This window comes from Brassica napus, unplaced genomic scaffold (assembly GCF_020379485.1).
Source record: "Brassica napus cultivar Da-Ae unplaced genomic scaffold, Da-Ae ScsIHWf_1252;HRSCAF=1787, whole genome shotgun sequence".
Classification (NCBI taxonomy): Eukaryota; Viridiplantae; Streptophyta; class Magnoliopsida; order Brassicales; family Brassicaceae; genus Brassica; species Brassica napus.
The window spans coordinates 9,727-31,409 of NW_026014672.1; the positions used below are offsets into that span (position 1 = coordinate 9,727).

At 35.3% G+C, this 21,683-nt stretch overlaps 1 protein-coding gene, 1 long non-coding RNA gene and 1 pseudogene across 2 annotated transcripts; 1 reads left to right on the plus strand and 2 right to left on the minus strand.

Moving 5' to 3' along the window:
• Window positions 1–293: 293 nt before the first annotated feature.
• Window positions 294–3,370, plus strand: LOC125596631 (annotated as a pseudogene).
• Window positions 3,371–10,492: 7,122 nt separating this feature from the next.
• LOC125596632 lies at window positions 10,493–13,272 on the minus strand. The gene is made up of 2 exons (XM_048771714.1): window positions 12,868–13,272; window positions 10,493–11,067 (listed from the first exon to the last, which is right to left on the minus strand). The coding sequence occupies exons 1-2, from the start codon at window positions 13,270–13,272 to the stop codon at window positions 10,573–10,575; spliced, it is 900 nt and encodes a 299-aa protein (XP_048627671.1). The 3' UTR covers window positions 10,493–10,572.
• Window positions 13,273–20,524: 7,252 nt separating this feature from the next.
• LOC125596630 lies at window positions 20,525–21,533 on the minus strand. The gene is made up of 3 exons (XR_007331165.1): window positions 21,419–21,533; window positions 20,857–21,027; window positions 20,525–20,777 (listed from the first exon to the last, which is right to left on the minus strand). It is a non-coding gene; the product is annotated as an uncharacterized LOC125596630 (long non-coding RNA).
• Between the last annotated feature and the right edge of the window lie 150 nt (window positions 21,534–21,683).

Sequence of the window (21,683 nt, forward strand, 5' to 3'; positions counted from 1 at the left end):
GTTCCGTATGCTTCTGCAGTGGGTAGTTTGATGTATGCCATGGTCTGTACAAGACCGGATTTAGCCTACGCCGTTGGAGTTGTCAGCAGGTTTCTCTCCAATCCGGGAAGAGAACATTGGAATGCTGTGAAGTGGATTTTGAGATATCTCAGAGGGACTTCTAATTTGAAGATTACATTTGGAGGTAAGAAGTCATTGCTTGTCAGTTACACTGATTCTGACATGTCGGGAGATGCTGATTCTAGCAAATCTACTTCGGGTTACTTGGTAACATTTGCGGGTGGAGCTGTGGCATGGCAGTCAAGGTGCAAAAGTGTGTTGCACTATCTACCACTGAGGCAGAGTTCATTGCTGCAGTTGAAGCTTGTAAAGAGCTTTTGTGGATGAAGAACTTCTGTGAAGAGATCGGTTTCAAGCAAGAAAAGTATGTGTTGCTTTGTGATAGTCAAAGCGCTATTTGTCTCGGGAAGAATTCTACATTTCATTCGAAGTCAAAACACATTCAGAGGAGGTATCATTGGATACGTGATGTGGTTGCTTCTAAGGAAGTGGAACTTGAGAAAGTTCATACGGATGATAATGGAGCTGATATGATGACGAAGTCATTACCGAGGGGGAAGCTTGAGGTATGCCGAGAGATAGCCGGAATGGCTGTTTCTTCCATCTAGTCGGAGGGGGAGTTTGTTGGGTCCCTCCTAGATGGAGAGAACCAAGTGGGCATGAGACATAATAATAATTCCATGACCCTTTGCACTGTAGACTCACAATAATAGAGTTTAGAGAGAGAGACAAAAGAGAGAAAGGAGAAAAAGAGAAGAAGGAGAAAACTCGTAAGGTGATTTCAAGACTGGATTTGGAGGGTCAAACGGATCCTGATCGGGCTGATATTTTGTGGGAAGCTTCTTCAGTCAGTGGGTTAGAGGTTCACCGAAGGGATTTGGATTTCAACGGTTGGATCTTCTGTTGTCTGGTTTTCTTGAAGCTGGTCGCCATAGTTCTTCAGCAGAGCAGTCTTGGGTGTTTGGTAAATCCAACGGTGAGATCTTCTCTTATTGAGCTGAAATTGGCAGAGGTATTGTCGACTTGTTTATCTTGGATTTGTACGGTTGGATTAGTTTCTGGAAGCCGGAATCTTTGTGAGCTGAGGTCGTTTGTTTGCTGCCGGTTTTGAAGCTTTGTGTTGCTCTCTTGTTGTTGTTGTTTGTGTTGGAGATAGCTCTTTGTAGCTAGATTCTCTGTTCTGTTCAGGCTGTTGAACAGGGAGGACGTGGTTGTACTCATACCATTTATATAGTGGATTTTTGAGTGGACTACGGTCCCGTGGTTTTTCCTTCTCACATCGAGGAGGTTTTCCACGTAAAAATTGTGTGTCTCATTTAGTTATCGCAACTTTGATATCTTGCCATCGTCGAAGTATTTTCCTCACAGGTTCGCACAAGGTCAGGGGAACACGACCATTAGTATTTCCGCTGCGCCGTGTGACTTTCCCAACAATAAAAGGGGTTTCTTATGTTTGCAGCTTGTTTTTAGTTTAAGTTTTTAAAACCTTTTGGATCTGGTTATTGTTTGCATCAACTTAAGTTTCTTAAAGACTTTGATTGTACTTTGCCTAGTAGTTTGGTCTCTAAGTACAATTTTGGATCTTTTGACATGCGAAACAAATATTACGAAGAAATTTTGAAACAATTTGAAAAAGAGATATGAAGTAAGTTTCATAGAAATAAGTTACCTGTAATATGTTTTATTATTTTTTTCAGAAACTTTCGGAATTAAGGAAAATATAATTTCTAAGTTTAAAAAAATTGGAAATCTATTTACCAAAAAGGTAAAATTCTGACAGTGACGCACTTTGGTAAAAGTAGATATTGTGACGTGCAGTTATAAAAAATAGATATTATTTGCAAATTGTCAGTAATTATATTTATCCATTTTCTAGTTTTTTGTTGTTTCCAGTTACACATTCTCAGGAACTCGTTTTTGGTTTAGCTACTTTTTGAGATTTACATTATGGTATTATTATCTCTAAAGTTATAGTATTACTTTCGTTGGTAAAAAAAAACATTATAGTAAACATTATCTCTAAGGCAGGAGGCTTTTGTAGTAAACTATCACTTAAATATTGAAACATGCACGGTTATAAAACATTATAGTATACGTCGCAATATCTGTACGAGTCCAAAATACGTCACTATCCAGAGTTCCATGGAAATCTCTTGCAAAGTTGAGATGTGTATGTAAGCTTTGGAATAGTCTTATTTTGGAAGAGAGACTCAACAAGAAGAATTTGTCGTTTCACATGCACTCTATAGCGGTGAACATCGTTTTATACTATTAGACACTGGTCCTAAGATATCGGCCGTGGGCATCGAGGAGCAGCAAAACAACGTGGATGATCCTCCGTCTTTGATCGTCCAAGACTTTACCCTTACAAAAGTCCGACCATGCAAGACAAAGCTATGATTTTTACAAAGAAAGGTTTCAGCCCACAGATGACTTGCCATTCAGCTATGATGAGATGAATCCTATTGCACTAGAGATTTATAAAGGAGATAGGCTTTCGGTGTTGGAGCAATGTCACAAAACAAGGAAGATATGCATATGGGTGAAGCATTGGCTCATGCTTACTTCTTGGACCAAATTGGTGGTCGTGGACATACCAGAGTTTCCGCTTATATATCCACGTCTTACCCTCCTTTCTACAAATTATTATTTCGACAAAACAATAGGCTTGTTATAACTTGTAATGATACTGACATGAGGGTCTATCTATTATCAAGTCATCACGACAAGGAATTCCAAGTAATTAAAGCTAATGAAGGGAATGTCGTTTCTCTCTTTTTTATGCAGCTACGTTCCTAGCTTAGCTAGGGTTCCAGGGTTTTCGAAGCAAGACACAAGTCGGATTCGCTGGAGAAAACGTAGATTCAACTAGTTTGGGTATACATATATTTGTTGTTTCGTGTGATGATTCTTTCTGCTTGGGCTATTAAACTATGCATAGCATATATCCTTTCTTTTTATTTGAAAGTGTCAAAAACAAACCTAAAATTGCCAATTTATTGTTAACCTACTCTATACGTGGAATATGTGATTTTGTTAACTTTACCTAATCTGTTTTTCCCTAGAAACAAAAAATATTGGCTTATTAACCTTGATGCTTAATTACACAATCCATTTCTTAGAATTATAATTACTCTTTTTCCTTCATATTTTTCAAGTGCGCTCCTTAATTTAGATGCTTCTCATATTTTAGAAGTAACAAATAGTGAATGCTTTCACACTGGTTTAGGATTATTGACAAATGATATGAAAGAGATATGAGGTTAGTCTTGAGAAACAAGGCTGGACTTGAGAAAGAGATAAGAGGTTGGATTTGAGAAACAAAGCTGAACTTGAGAAACAAGGCTAAGGAGCTGGATTTTCAGGAACATAGTGGAGCTGGGCGAATTAAACTCACAAGAAGCACCTAACAGTTGGAGAGTAAAGAGACAAGTTGGGTGAATTATTTATAGTATTAGTCACATGATCTACTTAAGGATGGAAGAAGAAAAGGAAGGCTCCAAGACCGTTGAGGACTTGTCACTATCCATCGATCAGATTTCTATTCTTTATTCTTTTCTTAGTTTATGAGTTTCATATTTTATTCATTGTTGTAGCAAGGCATCTTGCCTTTAAATCTCTGTAACATGTTGCACATTATGGTTAAGGAAATAAATCCTTCTTTACTCTATCTCTCTTACTCTTGATTTCTCTTCTCACTCTCTCTCTTGTTCTTCACTTTGTTCTTCAATAACTTTCATGGTATCAGAGCTTTAAGCTCCTGATTACCTCAATATACTTCCGCAAGCTTACTCTATTTCTCTCTGTCTCTTGATTCTCTGGTTTATTTCACAAATTTCTCTACAGATTTCTTTTATCCAGTGGATAATAAATCTGAGTTCTTGAGTGTTCTTGAGTGTTCTTGAATATTTTCTTCAAATTTTTTTGGCTGTGCTCACTCTGTTATGTCTCTAATCTTATTTCTTGAGAGTTTATCTTGTTTCTAAGCTTGAGATCTCTCAGTTCTAGAACTAATTTTTCTCAAATCCAGTTTTGAAATTTCAAAATATTCTTGGCGCCAGATTGAGAGAAATGGAACAGTACAAAGCAATTCACATTCCAGTCACACTCAAGGGACCAGAAAGCTATATTACCTGGTCTAGGATGGCCAGGACAGCCCTTGGAGGTAGAGGTCTTTGGGAGCATGTCTCTTCAAGTTCAGCTGCAAAGCAAATCACCCAAGGAGAAGATGGCAAGGAGGTTGTAGTGGTAGATGAAGGCAAATGGTTCAGAAGATCTCATGGTGCTGTCTACCTTGCAAAGCTACGTAGCGATGGAGCTCGGTCGCTACGTAGCAACCGAGCGGAATGGACGTTTGGTCGCTACGTAGCGACTAAGCTTTGGCTCGAACTCGGTCGCTACGTAGCGACCGAGCGGAGCACGTGTTTGGTCACTGTGTAACGATCCTTCTCGACCACTTGTCCGATGATTCGCGTTTCTTCCGCAAACCTTTTCGTAAAGAAGAATCTATTTCGAAAAAGTATTTGTCGAAGAAGTTTTCTACGTTTTTTTTTCAAGTTTATTTATCCAAGTTTCCTATTATTTTAGTGTTTTACATTTTTTTTTCTTTTAACCGTCATCCATACTTATATATATGTATGTTAAGGTTATAAACCATGCGTGCAATAAAGTTTTTGAAAAAGTATTTGTTGAAGAATTTTTCTTCTTTTTTTTCTTTCTTCGGATTTGGACGTTAACTTCGTCGCAACCGTTTTTGACCCCAACATTTTGTTGTCAAAAACTCTTCACCTGTGTTATCCACACTTCAAGATTTCTAAATCCCAAGAGCGCCGTATCCAATTTCTGATTCTTTAGCTAAGACTGTAAGAGTTTTTCATAGAGAACTTTGTTTTACCGATTATTCTCTTCTGATCTGGTTACTCACCGATCTCAAGTTTGAGCATAGAATAACCGTTTGTTGTAAACAACAAAATTTAAAATATATTTGACCTATACCATTCCGTAGGTCAAATATATCAATCCGTAACCTACACCTATCATGAGGTAAAGTTGTATGATATGTGTGCCCGATTGTATCAATATATGTGTATTTGATTGTATGAATGGTAAAGTTGGATTAGACTTTTTTTAGCTAATTAGACTTGTATTATTGATATGATATAACAAAGGTCCTCGAGCAGGGAGAAATCGACAAATCTAGGATATACGATACTCATTCTGTATCTAGATGAATTGGAATGTAAAAAAAAACTATTAATGCAAACTTTTCATTACTGTTATACAAACTAATAAATACATGAAACACACAAGACATCATGCTAGAGGTGTCCAATCCGGATATCGGTTCTTTTTTTTTCGGTATTTCAGTTTATAAAAATATCTACCATATTAAAACCATAGCTACTCTAGTTTGGTTCGGTTTATATACCGTCGGTTTTTGGTTTATTCGGTTTTATACCAAAAAGTTATACATATTTTTATCTTTTATAATATTTTATGAATTTACTTTATATGATTAGATATCGACTTTAGTATGACACAAAAATATTTTGTTTTTAAATACACTATTTTTATTCATTTTTTAATATTTAAAATAATTATTAAACATATTAGTTAATAATAATAGTAGTTTTATAGGATAAAATAAGAAAAATTAGTAATATTAAATAACTAAATATTAGCACATATATTTGTCAAAAAAATTTAAAATTATTTTTTTTTAACTTGATAAAATGAAAATTTTACTTTTAACTTAAAATAAAAATTAATAAATAAATTATGTATCTATTATTAATTATTTATATAATTTACATATATGTATACTAGTATATTTTAATTGATCGATTTATTTGGTTTGATCGGTTTATATACCAAATCATACCATATATTCAGTTTTTTTTTAATTTAACATCAGTTCGGTTTTTAATAGACTATTTTTGTTCATTTTTAATAATTAAAATAATTAGTAACATATTATGTTAATAATAATAGTAGTTTTAATAGGATAAAATAAGAAAAATGGTAATATTAAATAACTAAATATAGCACATATATTTGTCAACAAAAATTAAAAATTATTTTTTTGACTTGATAAAATGAAAATTTTACTTTTAAATTAAATAAAATATTAATAAATAGATTATGTATATATTATTAATTATATTATACTACATTTTTCATATTATGTGTCATTTTAGATTTGTGCACACAGATTAATAAAACATTTAATTTTGCATATTTCATATAAAAAACATCATTACTCATACATCTAACTATATTTCAACCAATAGAAAAATAACTGGAAAATAAAATTAATAAATTCTGCATTGAAATGCTAAAACGACACTTATTTTTGCAATGAAATTGTTTTTCTACAACGACACTATATAAAACGGAAAGAGTATAATTTACATACGTATACTACTATATTTTAATTGATTGATTTATTTGGTTTGATCGGTTTATGCCCTCATCATACCATATCTTTCAGTTTTTTTTTTAAAATTTCATCCGTTCATGTATAACCATATTCAAACACTTTCTCTATTTAGTTCGGTTCGGTTTATTGGTTCGTTTTTACTGATTGATACGTCGATCCTCCTTACATACATCGCAGTCTTGATACGCATCACGTGGTTATCGTACAAAATTGACAGTTGGCCTTAAGACCCTTCTCACAATTAATTTTTTAAAAAAAAGGTTAATTGTGAGAAGGGGTCTGAGGCCAATACCTCAAATTTTGTATGATAACCACGTGATGCGTATCAAGACTGCGATGTACTGTAAGGAGGATCGACGTATTCAATCCAGTAAAAACGAACCAATTAAAACCGAACCGAACTAAAATAGAGAAAGTGTTTGAATATGGTAATACATTGAACGGATGTTAAATTTAAAAAAAAAACTGAAATATATGGTATGATTTGGTACATAAACCGATCAAACCAAATAAATCAATCAATTAAAATATAGTAGTATACGTATATGTAAATTATACTCTTTCCGTTTTATATAAGTGTCGTTGTAGAAAAACAATTTCATTGCAAAATAAGTGTCGTTTTAGCATTTCAATGCAGAATTTATTAATTTTATTTTCCAGTTTATTTTCTATTGGTTGAAATATAGTTAGATGTATGAGTAATGATGTTTTTTTATATGAAATATGCAAAATTAAATGTTTTATTAATCTGTGTGCACAAATCTAAAATGACACATAATATGAAACAAATGTAGTATAATATAATTAATAATATATACATAATCTATTTTTAATATTTTATTTTAATTTAAAAGTAAAATTTTCATTTTTATCAAGTCAAAAAAATAATTTTTAATTTTTTGTTGACAAATATATGTGCTAATATTTAGTTATTTAATATTACTATTTTTCTTATTTTATCCTATAAAACTACTATTATTATTAACATAATATGTTTACTAAGTATTTTAATTATTAAAAAAATGAACAAAAATAGTCTATTTAAAAACCGAACTGATGTTAAATTAAAAAACTGAAATATATGGTATGATTTGGTATATAAACCGATCAAACCAAATAAATCGATCAATTAAAATATACTAGTATACGTATATGTAAATTATATAATATAATTAATAATAGATACATAATTTATTTTATTAATTTTTTATTTTAAGTTAAAAGTAAAATTTTCATTTTATCAAGTTAAAAAAATAATTTTAAATTTTTTTGACAAATATATGTGCTAATATTTAGTTATTTAATATTACTAATTTTTCTTATTTTATCCTATAAAACTACTATTATTATTAACTTAATATGTTTAATAATTATTTTAATATTAAAAATGAATAAATAGTGTATTTAAAAACAAAAATATTTTTGTGTCATACTAAAGTCGATATCTATTCATATAAAGTAAAATTCATAAATATTATAAAAGATAAAAATATGTATAACTTTTTGGTATAAAACCGAATAAACCAAAAACCGACGGTATATAAACCGAACCAAACTAGAGTAGCTATGGTTTTAATATGGTAGATATTTTTTATAAACTGAAATACCGAAAAAAGAACCGATATCCGGATTGGACACCTCTAGCATGATGTCTTGTGTGTTTCATGTATATTTATTAGTTTGTATAACAGTAATGAAAAGTTTGCATTAATAGTTTTTTTTTACATTCCAATTCATCTAGATACAGAATGAGTATCGTATATCCTAGATTTGTCGATTTCTCCCTGCTCGAGGACCTTTGTTATATCATATCAATAATACAAGTCTAATTAGCTAAAAAAAAGTCTAATCCAACTTTACCATTCATACAATCAAATACACATATATTGATACAATCGGGCACACATATCATACAACTTTACCTCATGATAGGTGTAGGTTACGGATTGATATATTTGACCTACGGAACGGTATAGGTCAAATATATTTTAAATTTTGTTGTTTACAACAAACGGTTATTCTATTGCTCAAACTTGAGATCGGTTGAGTAACCAGATCAGAAGAGAATAATCGAAAACAAAGTTCTCTATGAAAAACTCTTACAGTCTTAGCTAAAGAATCAGAAATTGGATACGGCGCTCTTGGGATTTTAGAAATCTTGAAGTGTGGATAACACAGGTGAAGAGTTTTTGACAACAAAATGTTGGGGTCAAAACGGTTGCGACGAAGTTAACGTCCAAATCCCGAAGAAGAAAAAAAGAAGAAAAATTCTTCAACAAATACTTTTTCAAAAACTTTATTGCACGCATGGTTTATAACCTTAACATACATATATACAAGTATGGATGACGGTTAAAAGAAAAAAAATGGAAAACACTAAAATAATAGGAAACTTGGATAAATAAACTTGAAAAAAACGTAGAAAACTTCTTCGACAAATACTTTTTCGAAATAGATTCTTCTTTACGAAAAGGTTTGCGGAAAAAGCGAATCATCGGACAAGTGGTCGAGAAGGATCGTTACACAGTGACCAAACACGTGCTCCGCTCGGTCGCTACGTAGCGACCGCGAGTTCGAGCCAAAGCTTAGTCGCTACGTAGCGACCAAACGTCCATTCCGCTCGGTTGCTACGTAGCGACCGAGCTCCATCGCTACGTAGCTTTGCAAGGTAGACAGCACCATGAGATCTTCCTGAACCCATTTGCCTTCATCTACCACTACAACCTCCTTGCCATCTTCTCCTTGGGTGATTTGCTTTGCAGCTGAACTTGAAGAGACATGCTCCCAAAGACCTCTACCTCCAAGGGCTGTCCTGGCCATCCTAGACCAGGTAATATAGCTTTCTGGTCCCTTGAGTGTGACTGGAATGTGAATTGCTTGTACTGTTCCATTTCTCTCAATCTGGCGCCAAGAATATTTTGAAATTTCAAAACTGGATTTGAGAGAAATTAGTTCTAGAACTAAAAGATCTCATGCTTAGAAACAAGATAAACTCTCAAGAAATAAGATTAGAGACATAACAGAGTGAGCACAACCAAAAAATTTGAAGAAATATTCAAGAACACTCAAGAACTCAGATTTATTATCCACTGGATAAAAGAAATCTGTAGAGAAATTTGTGAAATAAAACCAGAGAATCAAGAGACAGAGAGAATAGAGTAAGCTTGCGGAAGTATTTGAGGTAATCAGGAGCTTAAAGCTCTGATACCATGAAAGTTATTGAAGAACAAAGTGAAGAACAAGAGAGAGAGTGAGAAGAGAAATCAAGAGTAAGAGATAGAGTAAGAATGATTTATTTCCTTAACCATAATGTGCAACATGTTACAGAGATTTAAAGGCAAGATGCCTTGCTACAACAATGAATAAAATATGAAACTCATAAACTAAGAAAAGAATAAAGAATAGAAATTTGATCGATGGATAGTGACAAGTCCTCAACGGTCTTGGAGCCTTCCTTTTCTTCTTCCATCCTTAAGTAGATCATGTGACTAATATTATAAATAATTCACCCAACTTGTCTCCTTACTCTCCAACTGTTAGGTGCTTCTTGTGAGTTTAAATTCGCCCAGCTCCACTATATTCCTGAAAATCCAGCTCCTTAGCCTTGTTTCTCAAGTTCAGCTTTGTTTCTCAAATCCAACCTCTTATCTCTTTCTCAAGTCCAGCCTTGTTTCTCAAGACTAACCTCATATCTCTTTCATATCATTTGTCAATAATCCTAAACCAGTGTGAAAGCATTCACTATTTGTTACTTCTAAAATATGAGAAGCATCTAAATTAAGGAGCGCACTTGAGAAAATATGAAGGAAAAAGAGTATTATAATTCTAAGAAATGGATTGTGTAATTAAGCATCAAGGTTAATAAGCCAATATTTTTGTTTCTAGGGAAAAACAGATTAGGTAAAGTTAACAAAATCACATATTCCACGTATAGAGTAGGTTAACAATAAATTGGAATTTTAGGTTTGTTTTTGACACTTTCAAATAAAAAGAAAGGATATATGCTATGCATAGTTTAATAGCCCAAGCAGAAAGAATCATCACACGAAACAACAAATATATGTATACCCAAACTAGTTGAATCTACGTTTTCTCCAGCGAATCCGACTTGTGTCTTGCTTAGAAAACCCTGGAATCCTAACTACGCTAGGAACGTAGCTGCATAAAAAAGGGAAACGACATTCCCCTTCATTAGCTTTAATTACTTGGATAATAGATAGACCCTTCATGTCAGTATCATTACAAGTTATAACAAGCCTATTGTTTTTGTCGAAATAATAATTTGTAGAAAGGAGGGTAAGACGTGGATATATAAGCGGAAACTCTGGTATGTCCACGACCACCAATTTGGTCCAAGAAGTAAGCATGAGCCAATGCTTCACCCATATGCATATCTTCCTTGTTTTGTGACATTGCTCCAACACCGAAAGCCTATCTCCTTTATAAATCTCTAGTGCAATAGGATTCATCTCATCATAGCTGAATGGCAAGTCATCTGTGGGCTGAAACCTTTCTTTGTAAAAATCATAGCTTTGTCTTGCATGGTCGGACTTTTGTAAGGGTAAAGTCTTGGACGATCAAAGACGGAGGATCATCCACGTTGTTTTGCTGCTCCTCGATGCCCACGGCCGATATCTTAGGACCAGTGTCTAATAGTATAAAACGATGTTCACCGCTATAGATGTGCATGTGAAACGACAATTCTTCTTGTTGAGTCTCTCTTCCAAAATAAGACTATTCCAAAGCTTACATACACATCTCAACTTTGCAAGAGATTTCCATGGAACTCTGGATAGTGACGTATTTTGGACTCGTACAGATATTGCGACGTATACTATAATGTTTTATAACCGTGCATGTTTCAATATTTAAGTGATAGTTTACTACAAAAGCCTCCTGCCTTAGAGATAATGTTTACTATAATGTTTTTTTTTTACCAACGAAAGTAATACTATAACTTTAGAGATAATAATACCATAATGTAATCTCAAAAAGTAGCTAACCAAAAACGAGTTCCTGAGAATGTGTAACTGGAAACAACAAAAAACTAGAAAATTGGATAAATATAATTACTGACAATTTGCAAATTCAAAATATCTATTTTTTATAACTGCACGTCACAATATCTACTTTTACCAAAGTGCGTCACTGTCAGAATTTTACCTTTTTGGTAAATAGATTTCCAATTTTTTTTAAACTTAGAAATTATATTTTCCTTAATTCCGAAAGTTTTCTGAAAAAAATAATAATAAATACTTACAGTAACTTTAATTTCTTATGAAACTTAATTCATATCTCTTTTTCAAATTGTTTCAAATTTCTTCGTACATATTTGTTTCGCATGTCAAAGATCCAAACTTGTACTTAGAGACCAACTACTAGGCAAAGTACAATTCAAAGTCTTTAAGACTTAAAGTTGATGCAAACCAAATAACCCAGATCCAAAGGTTAAAACTAAACTAAACAAGCTGCAAACATAAGAACCCCCCTTTTTATTGTTGGGGAAAGTCACACGGCGCAGCGGAAATACTAATGGTCGTGTTCCCCCTCACCTTGTGCGAACCTGTGAGGAAAATACTTCGACGATGGCAAGATATCAAAGTTGCGATAACTAAATGAGACACACAATTTTTACGTGGAAAACCTCCTCGATGTGAGAAGGAAAAACCACGGGACCGTAGTCCACTCAAAAATCCACTATATAAATGGTATGAGTACAACCCACGTCCTCCCTGTTCAACAGCCTGAACAGAACAGAGAATCTAGCTACAAAGAGCTATCTCCAACACAAACAACAACAACAAGAGAGCAACACAAAGCTTCAAACCGGCAGCAAACAAACGACCTCAGCTCACAAAGATTCCGGCTTCCAGAAACTAATCCAACCGTACAAATCCAAGATAAACAAGTCGACAATACCTCTGCCAAATTTCAGCTCAATAAGAGAAGATCTCACCGTTGGATTTACCAAACACCCAAGACTGCTCTGCTGAAGAACTATGGCGACCAGCTTCAAGAAAACCCAGACAACAGAAGATCCAACCGTTGAAATCCAAATCCCTTCGGTGAACCTCTAACCCACTGACTGAAGAAGCTTCCCACAAAATATCAGCCCGATCAGGATCCGTTTGACCTCCAAATCCAGTCTTGAAATCACCTTACGAGTTTTCTCCTTCTCTCTCTTTTTCTCCTTTCTCTCTTTTGTCTCTCTCTCTAAACTCTATTATTGTGAGTCTACAGTGCAAAGGGTCATGAGAATTATTATTATGTCTCATGCCCACTTGGTTCTCTCCATCTAGGAGGGACCCAACAAACTCCCCCTCCGACTAGATGGAAGAAACAGCCATTCCGGCTATCTCTCGGCATACCTCAAGCTTCCCCCTCGGTAATGACTTCGTCATCATATCAGCTCCATTATCATCCGTATGAACTTTCTCAAGTTCCACTTCCTTAGAAGCAACCACATCACGTATCCAATGATACCTCCTCTGAATGTGTTTTGACTTCGAATGAAATGTAGAATTCTTCCCGAGACAAATAGCGCTTTGACTATCACAAAGCAACACATACTTTTCTTGCTTGAAACCGATCTCTTCACAGAAGTTCTTCATCCACAAAAGCTCTTTACAAGCTTCAACTGCAGCAATGAACTCTGCCTCAGTGGTAGATAGTGCAACACACTTTTGCAACCTTGACTGCCATGCCACAGCTCCACCCGCAAATGTTACCAAGTAACCCGAAGTAGATTTGCTAGAATCAGCATCTCCCGACATGTCAGAATCAGTGTAACTGACAACAGCAATGACTTCTTACCTCCAATGTAATCTTCAAATTAGAAGTCCCTCTGAGATATCTCAAAATCCACTTCACAGCATTCCAATGTTCTCTTCCCGGATTGGAGAGAAACCTGCTGACAACTCCAACGGCGTAGGCTAAATCCGGTCTTGTACAGACCATGGCATACATCAAACTACCCACTGCAGAAGCATACGGAACCTTCGCCATATCTTCCTTCTCCGCATATGTCTTCGGACTTTGTTGACTGCTCAGTCTTAAGTGTGGAGCAAGAGGAGTACTCAACACTTTAGACTTGTCCATGTGAAACCGCTTAAGTACTTTTTCAATGTACTTCTCCTGAGATAAGTGAATCAGCTTCTCACCTCTATCCCGAATAATTCTCATACCAAGAATCTGTTTCGCTGGACCCATATCTTTCATGGCAAAGGACTCACTGAGCTGCTCTTTCAACTCCTTAATTCTGTCCATGTTCCTGCCCACAATCAACATATCATCGACATACAGCAACAAGATGATAAAATCATCCTCACCGAACAACCTTCACAAATACACAATGGTCTGAATCAGTCTCTGCATAACCATGCTCCCCATAACAGACTTGAACTTCATGTACCACTGCCTTGGTGCTTGCTTCAATCCATAAAGGCTTTTCTTCAAGCGGCAAACCAAATTTTCTTTGCCCTTTTGCACATAGCCTTCCGGTTGTTCCATGTAGATCTCTTCCTCCAAATTACCATGAAGGAAAGCAGTCTTCACGTCCATTTGCTCAACCTCTAGATCAAGGCTCGCTGCCAATCCAAGTACAACCCGAATGGATGACATCTTCACAACAGGAGAAAAGATTTCATCATAATCAATTCCCTTCTTTTGGCTGTAGCCTTTCACAACCAATCTAGCCTTGTGTCGAGGTGGCAAATTATCATCCTCATGCTTAATTCTGTACACCCACTTATTAAGCAGAGCCTTCTTGCCCTTAGGCAATTCCACCAACTCAAAAGTATGGTTCTCCTCAAAAGAATCCATCTCCTCATCCATGGCTCCAAACCACTTATCCTTGTGTTCATCCTCCAAAGCTTCATCATAGCTTTCAGGCTCTCCCCCATCAGTAAGTAATACATACTCACTAGGATCATACCTTGTCGACGGTTTAAGACCTCTCTCGGATCTTCTAACAATAGTAGGTTGGTTCTCAGCAGCTGGTGTCTCACCATGATCGTCACCATGATCACCACTACCATCTTCATGTGCGGGAGCATCTGCACTGGGTGCATTATCCTGAACCTCAACCTCAACCTCACCGTGAACCGATGTAGAAGGAGTAGCCTCTGTATCGATCAAACCCTCAAAAATCTGAGTTGGCTTTTTGGACTTGTCAATGTCCTTAATCGTTTGATCTTCCATAAACACAACATCTCTGCTCCTTACGAGCTTCCTCTCAACGGGATCATAAAATCTGTACCCAAACTCATCATGACCATAACCGATGAACACACACTGCCGCGACTTCATCTCAAGCTTCGATCTATCAACCTTGGGAATATGAACAAATGCCTTACACCCAAAGACCCTCAAGTGACTGTAAGAAACATCCTTACCAGTCCAAACCCTCTCTGGAACATCACCATCCAATGGAGCACTTGGTGACAAATTCAGCACATGAACCACCGTGTTCAAAGCTTCTGCCCAGAAAGTCATCGATAAGCCTGACTGTGAGATCAAACATCTCATCCTCTCGACAATCGTTCGATTCATCCTTTCAGCCAACCCATTCAACTGTGGAGTATGAGGTGGCGTGAACTGATGCCTTATTCCATGCTCTTTGCAATAAGCATCAAATGGTCCAAGATACTCTCCACCATTATCACTGCGGATACACTTCAGCTTCTTCCCCGTTTGTCTCTCAACCAATGCCACAAAGTGCTTGAAATATCCCAGCACCTGATCCTTCGTCCTCATAGGAAATACCCACGACTTCCTTGAATGATCATCAATAAAAGTCACATAATATGATGCGCCACCAAGAGATCTTGTCTTCATTGGACCACACACATCTGAGTGTACCAAATCCAGTACCTCGGGTTTCCTAGAAGGTGCGGAAGACTTGAAAGATACCCTGTGTTGTTTTCCCGCAAAGCAATGCGAACACTTCTGTAGGTGCAAACCAGAGATTCCTGGAATCACCTCATTCTTAGACAACACAACCATTCCTTCTCACTCATGTGACCGAGTCTCTTATGCCATACTCCATGGCATTATCATTCTCCACCGCATTAACAACATCTTTGGAGACCTTAGCCTGCATCCAATAGAAAGATGAAGACTTCTCACCTCGAGCCACAATCAAAGAACCGCGAGAGAGCTTCCATTTACCACCACCGTGCAAACTGAAATAACCCTCATCATCAAGTCTTCCCGTCGATATCAGATTCATCCTAATATCAGGAACATGCTTAACATCCTTAAGCACCAGCCTAGTACCAAGACTAGTCTCCAAGCAAACATCACCAATGCCAGCAACCTGAGCCATCGCATCATTCCCCATCTTCACAGAACCATAATTACCCGTAGTATAGGTAGAAAACAAATCCCGCTGTGATGTAGCATGAGTAGTAGCTCCACTGTCAATCACCCAACTGGTGTCCTGGCATGCGACATTAATGGCATCACCCTCAAGAAGAATGAGAAACTGATCTTCGGTGAGAGTCACCCGATCCACCTTTTCTTCTTGATTTCCTTGCTGCTTGTTTTTCAACTTCCAGCAATCCTTCTTCATGTGCCCTTTCTTATGACAGAAGTAGCACTCCATATTAGCAAATCTATTAGACTTGCTCCTGCTCCTGTTCTTGTCTCTCTTGGGATCTCTACTTGTACTTCTCCCCCTTGACTCAGTAACAAAGACATCTGAACGCGAACTGCTAGCATTCGACTGCCTTCTTGCTTCCTCATTAAGAACACTGTTCTTCACTGAATCCATCGAAATAACACCTTCCGACGCGGAGTTACAAAGAGACATCCTGAAAACCTCCCAAGAGTCCGGTAAAGTACCGAGAAGCCACAGACCGTGAATCTCATCATCAAACTTGATGCCCATATCAGACAACTTGTTGAGCAATCCCTGAAACGCATTCAAGTGATCTGTCATCGGAGTCCCCTCCTGATACCTCAGCTCAATCAACTTCTTGATCATGTACATCTTGTTGTTTCCGGTCTTCCTAGCATATAACTGCTCCAGCTTCTTCCACAAGAACGAGCATCCGTCTCAGTCTCAATATGATGCAACACATCTATCTATCTACCTACACATCAACCCACACACTTGGCGATGCTGCAGCTTCCACTCTTCATCCGTCTTCTTCTCAGGTTTCTGCTCCTCGAAGACTGGAACATGGAATTCTTTAACAAAGAGCAAATCCTCCATCTTGCCCTTCCATAGATGATAGTTAGCACCATTCAAGCTTATCATCCTGCTCATATTTTCCATCTTTCACACAAGCAAATAACAACCCAAAGTTATCAAAACCAAAGCTCTAAAACCAGAAGCTCTGATACCACTCTGTTGGGGAAAGTCACACGGCGCAGCGGAAATACTAATGGTCGTGTTCCCCTGACCTTGTGCGAACCTGTGAGGAAAATACTTCGACGATGGCAAGATATCAAAGTTGCGATAACTAAATGAGACACACAATTTTTACGTGGAAAACCTCCTCGATGTGAGAAGAAAACCCACGGGACCGTAGTCCACTCAAAAATCCACTATATAAATGGTATGAGTACAACCACGTCCTCCCTGTTCAACAGCCTGAACAGAACACAGAATCTAGCTACAAAAGCTATCTCCAACACAAACAACAACAACAAGAGAGCAACACAAAGCTTCAAAACCGGCAGCAACCAAACGACCTCAGCTCACAAAGATTCCGGCTTCCAGAAACTAATCCAACCGTACAAATCCAAGATAAACAAGTCGACAATACCTCTGCCAAATTTCAGCTCAATAAGAGAAGATCTCACCGTTGGATTTACCAAACACCCAAGACTGCTCTGCTGAAGAACTATGGCGACCAGCTTCAAGAAAACCCAGACAACAGAAGATCCAACCGTTGAAATCCAAATCCCTTCGGTGAACCTCTAACCCACTGACTGAAGAAGCTTCCCACAAAATCAGCCCGATCAGGATCCGTTTGACCCTCCAAATCCAGTCTTGAAATCACCTTACGAGTTTTCTCCTTCTCTCTCTTTTTCTCCTTTCTCTCTTTTGTCTCTCTCTCTAAACTCTATTATTGTGAGTCTACAGTGCAAAGGGTCATGAGATTATTATTATGTCTGCCCACTTGGTTCTCTCCATCTAGGAGGGACCCAACATTTATTAGAAAAAAAAACAGTTTTGAACAAACCTCGTCGATGTGGCAAGCCCCCAAATCAGATCAGATCCCCTCTCTCCTTTCTTCTATCGTTATTTTCAGCATGAGGATCAGAACATTAGGGTTTTCGGAAAATTTACGTGGAAAAATAAATGCTTATTGGGCCCAACGCTCCCGGCCATCAAAAGTTGAATTTGTTACAGCTAGGTGAAATAGTGACGTATTTTGGACTCGTACAGATATTGCAACGTATATTTTGGACTTCGTACTTCAAACCGGCAGTCAGTTACGCAAGGTAATATTGTTATGATACCAACAGTGCCTGAGTATATTAGTTAACTAGTGGTATTCCGGCGCTACGCGCCGGTTCGTATGTTTTGTTCTTACGTGAATTTACAATTCATTTATGGTCTTAGTAAAGAAGTATGTTCACAGAAATGAAAATGAAAATACGTCGAAAGAATGATCTTATGCTTATCGCGGGATATGCTTTTCGTGTCATATATATAATTATATTATTGTATATATTCATTATGTGTATTTCATATTAGCATTTTCAAGAGAAGTGTATAACAACGTTTATGGTTTTAAGAATGTTAGGGTGTAGAAGGATTGTGTATACGAAAACTAATTATGTTTGATTTCGTTGTTTTGTGTTTATATTAATAGGTTGCTACGTATAACATATTATATAGGTTAGATGCGGTTTACGTGTATTCTAGTTGTATGTTTTTAAGCCATGATTGACTGGCTAGTTGTGGTTTGTTATATTTTGGACTCTCAAAGCTGAGTATGTGGTTGGCATGATTATCGTTTGTATGATGAAATTGAGTTTAGATGATTGCATTTAGTAACAGTTTATCTGTATGCTGAATATGTTATTGAAAAGATGAGTTAAATAACGGAAGTGTAACGTAAAATAAGTAGGTGTTATTAAAAAAGAAATGTATTTTTAGACGATCACTGTTTGAAATACGTATTTTAATTTTGTTGTCATTTACTTTTTTGTTTGTTTATAATCTTATTTTTTAGCATTCCAATCAAATTGATTTGTTCATAGAATCATAGAGTTCATAATTAACAAATTGATGTTGCATTTCTTATAAAAAGTAATGGAAACTCAACACCGTCTGTAATGGGATCAACAAAGCAAAACTATTAAAAATTGAAACCATTGGAATAGAAAATTGAGAAGAACGGAAATGGATCCATAAATGGAGGCTGTTCTATAAAGGGTTAACTGTCTCCAAGAATTTATCTATTTGCTTGTAATATAAACAATCACTGCATCTACTTTCAAGATCATTGAACTTGCAACTTCTTGGTGGCATTATAAAGATCCTATTATTCCCTTTGTCTTGTTCTTCATAATAGGGACATCGCGTAAGGAACGTTTGATTTTCTATCATATAGATATCCTTATATTGTTTCATTTGTAATTATCGCAATTCATTAGTATTGTGTTTATTTGATTACCAGAAACACAACCTCATATGTGATTGATTATTTCCTATATATTCAAGTAAAAATAGAGTAGTGTGTATTTTTGCTTAAACCATTTTCATTTGACTTATCTAAAATACGTTTATACTTTTATCTTCATGTAAATTTTATCGTGTTTGTTTCTGAAGATGTTAGTATTATCAGAGTTTTGATTTAACACGTTGTTTTCTTTATTCATTCAGTAAGGAAGCTGGATGTGTTTTTAGTATTTGATAGGATGTAATAGCCTTAAAATTGTGCTTGGTATCACACATTTCTTTTGCAATTGTTCTACAGTTTTTATGCACTAGCACAAGTTTATTGTTTGATTTTTTTCTTGCTTATTTTTCCTACTATGTTTTAACTCTTGGTTTTGATTATATACAAATTCTTGATTGCGGTCTTCCAAGAGTTTGTTTTAATTTCCATTATCTTAAATGTTGCCACCATAAGAAACAGAAAATTCCAAAAGATCCACTACTTTCCTTTTAAACTCTGGCCCCGTTTGGTTAGATTTAACGTGGAAAGCATTATCATAAAAATATATTTTTTTTTATGAGTTTTTCCTATGTATTTATATATATTTTATTTAGTTGTTATTTTTGGTTTTTTTTTTTTTTTTGGTTTTTTATTTTTTTTATATTTCTGTTTTTTTATTTAAATGTTGGGAATGTTTATTTTTTATGTTCTTTATTTAATTTGTTTATCCATCATTTTTTCTTATTAATTTCTAAACTTCAGTTTGGTGACTAAAAAGAAAAAAAAGTTATGTAAGATTCACTATTTTTCATTTTTGCTGTCTTTGGTTTGATAAACGTTAAAAACAATATCATAAATGGATTTCCCTTTTAAATCTTTTTGATTTTCTCTATGTATGCTTGAAATTTATATATGAAAATGATATGATGTATTTTCACAATTATTAATCGTTGACAAATTTTAAAAATTCAAGCTATATTGTGCACTTTCACTATATGTTTTATCGTTTCATTTGTATATTTTCTATTTTTTTTCATTTTCCAGAATTTCTAATTAGATTTCTGTTCTGCTTATATATTAGTCATTAGTTGTGTTTTTTTAATTTCTTGTTAATTTATGTATACTTTTGGGGAACAAACTATTGTTTTTTTCTAATGTAGGAAGTACCTTTTAATCTCGTGTTCAAAAAAAACTTTACATCTCTTACTCTTATTTTTTTTTTCAGATTCTATATATTTTTGAATATATTTTACGTATTACTATATTATTATATGTTCAAAGAAAGTTTGTTGAAAAGAACTTGTTCAATTGAAAATAATTAGAAATATTTCATCAATTATTAATGTGTCGTTAATAGATTTGATCTATATACTAAAAAGATGAAAATGTAGATTATTTTTCAATTTTTAAAGTTATTATGAAGTATGAAATCTCTAGATAGCTGGTGACAGAAACAAAATCTCTAGATAGCTTCTTATAATGGAGTGGTGGTAACATGAAAAAGAGAGAGTTGGAGAAAAATTTATGTTCATTGATATCGGTAGCATTATTGTTGTCAAATGTATGGCATCTCCGTGATCTCCACACAATCCAGATGAAACCACTGCAATAGTTTTAGATGCTGCGACGATTGAAGGAAAAGGCTCTGCAGCTTTGACCTGAAAATTGATGAACAAAACTATATGAGACAAACAACGAACTATCTATGTAGATCTACGGTTCAAGTTGGTTACTCACAGAGACCATAAGCTTCTCCACAAGTGTCTGAGATAAGGACATTTGGTAGAGACGGTAAACTCAAGGCAGCCATTGAAGAACAACATCCTGGAAGAAGATCAAAATCAAGCAAAGGACCACTGTGGAGTAACTCTAATGGAGAAATGTGCCAATCTCCCACATTTTCAGTATCTAAATTATACATAAATAGTATATATAAACCTGTGAGCGTGTGAGTTTGGTTTGGTGCAGGTGGGCAGAGTGATATACCCATTTATATATATTAGTATATAAAAATAGAATTTAACTAATCATATTATTAAAGTCTTGTTATAAATAGAACTGGAATTTTATTGTATCGCAGGAATTTAAATAAGGACAAAATTTTATACCCGTGGAATTTTTAATACTGATAGAAAGATTATTATTAGAGAGAAGAGTGAATGATGATCTTACAAATGATCGAAATCGATCATATATATAGAAAAGAAATTTACTGTGCAAATAGTGCAGCGAACCCCACATCCTTTATATTTCAACATATTCGGCGCTGTCTCTACATGACTTTCATAACAAGTCTGACCTTTTCAAGATCTAACGATTGCATTTTCAGCACTTTATCAATTGGCCCTTTGGTTGTGTCTTTCCCTTTTCCATCACTTTTCTTTCTAACTGAGTGTGTCTTGTGAGATGCACTGACAATCTGGTTCATCTCAGGTGTCCAGTCCAAAGAATAAACCTGTGAATCCACACATGTTACGTTAAAAATGTTGGGATCTTACCAAATCCTTCAAAAATGAAAACTATTCAATCTTAAAGAACGTTCAGACTTAAACTCCAGACTAAAA

Bases quoted from the DNA above. Each gene is read 5' to 3' on its own strand.
- LOC125596632 (XM_048771714.1), bottom strand. From the start codon at position 13,272: ATGTCGGGAGATGCTGATTCTAGCAAATCTACTTCGGGTTACTTGGTA. The intron at 11,068-12,867 runs GTATGCCGAGAG...TGATCGTCCAAG, and splicing joins TACCGAGGGGGAAGCTTGAG to ACTTTACCCTTACAAAAGTC.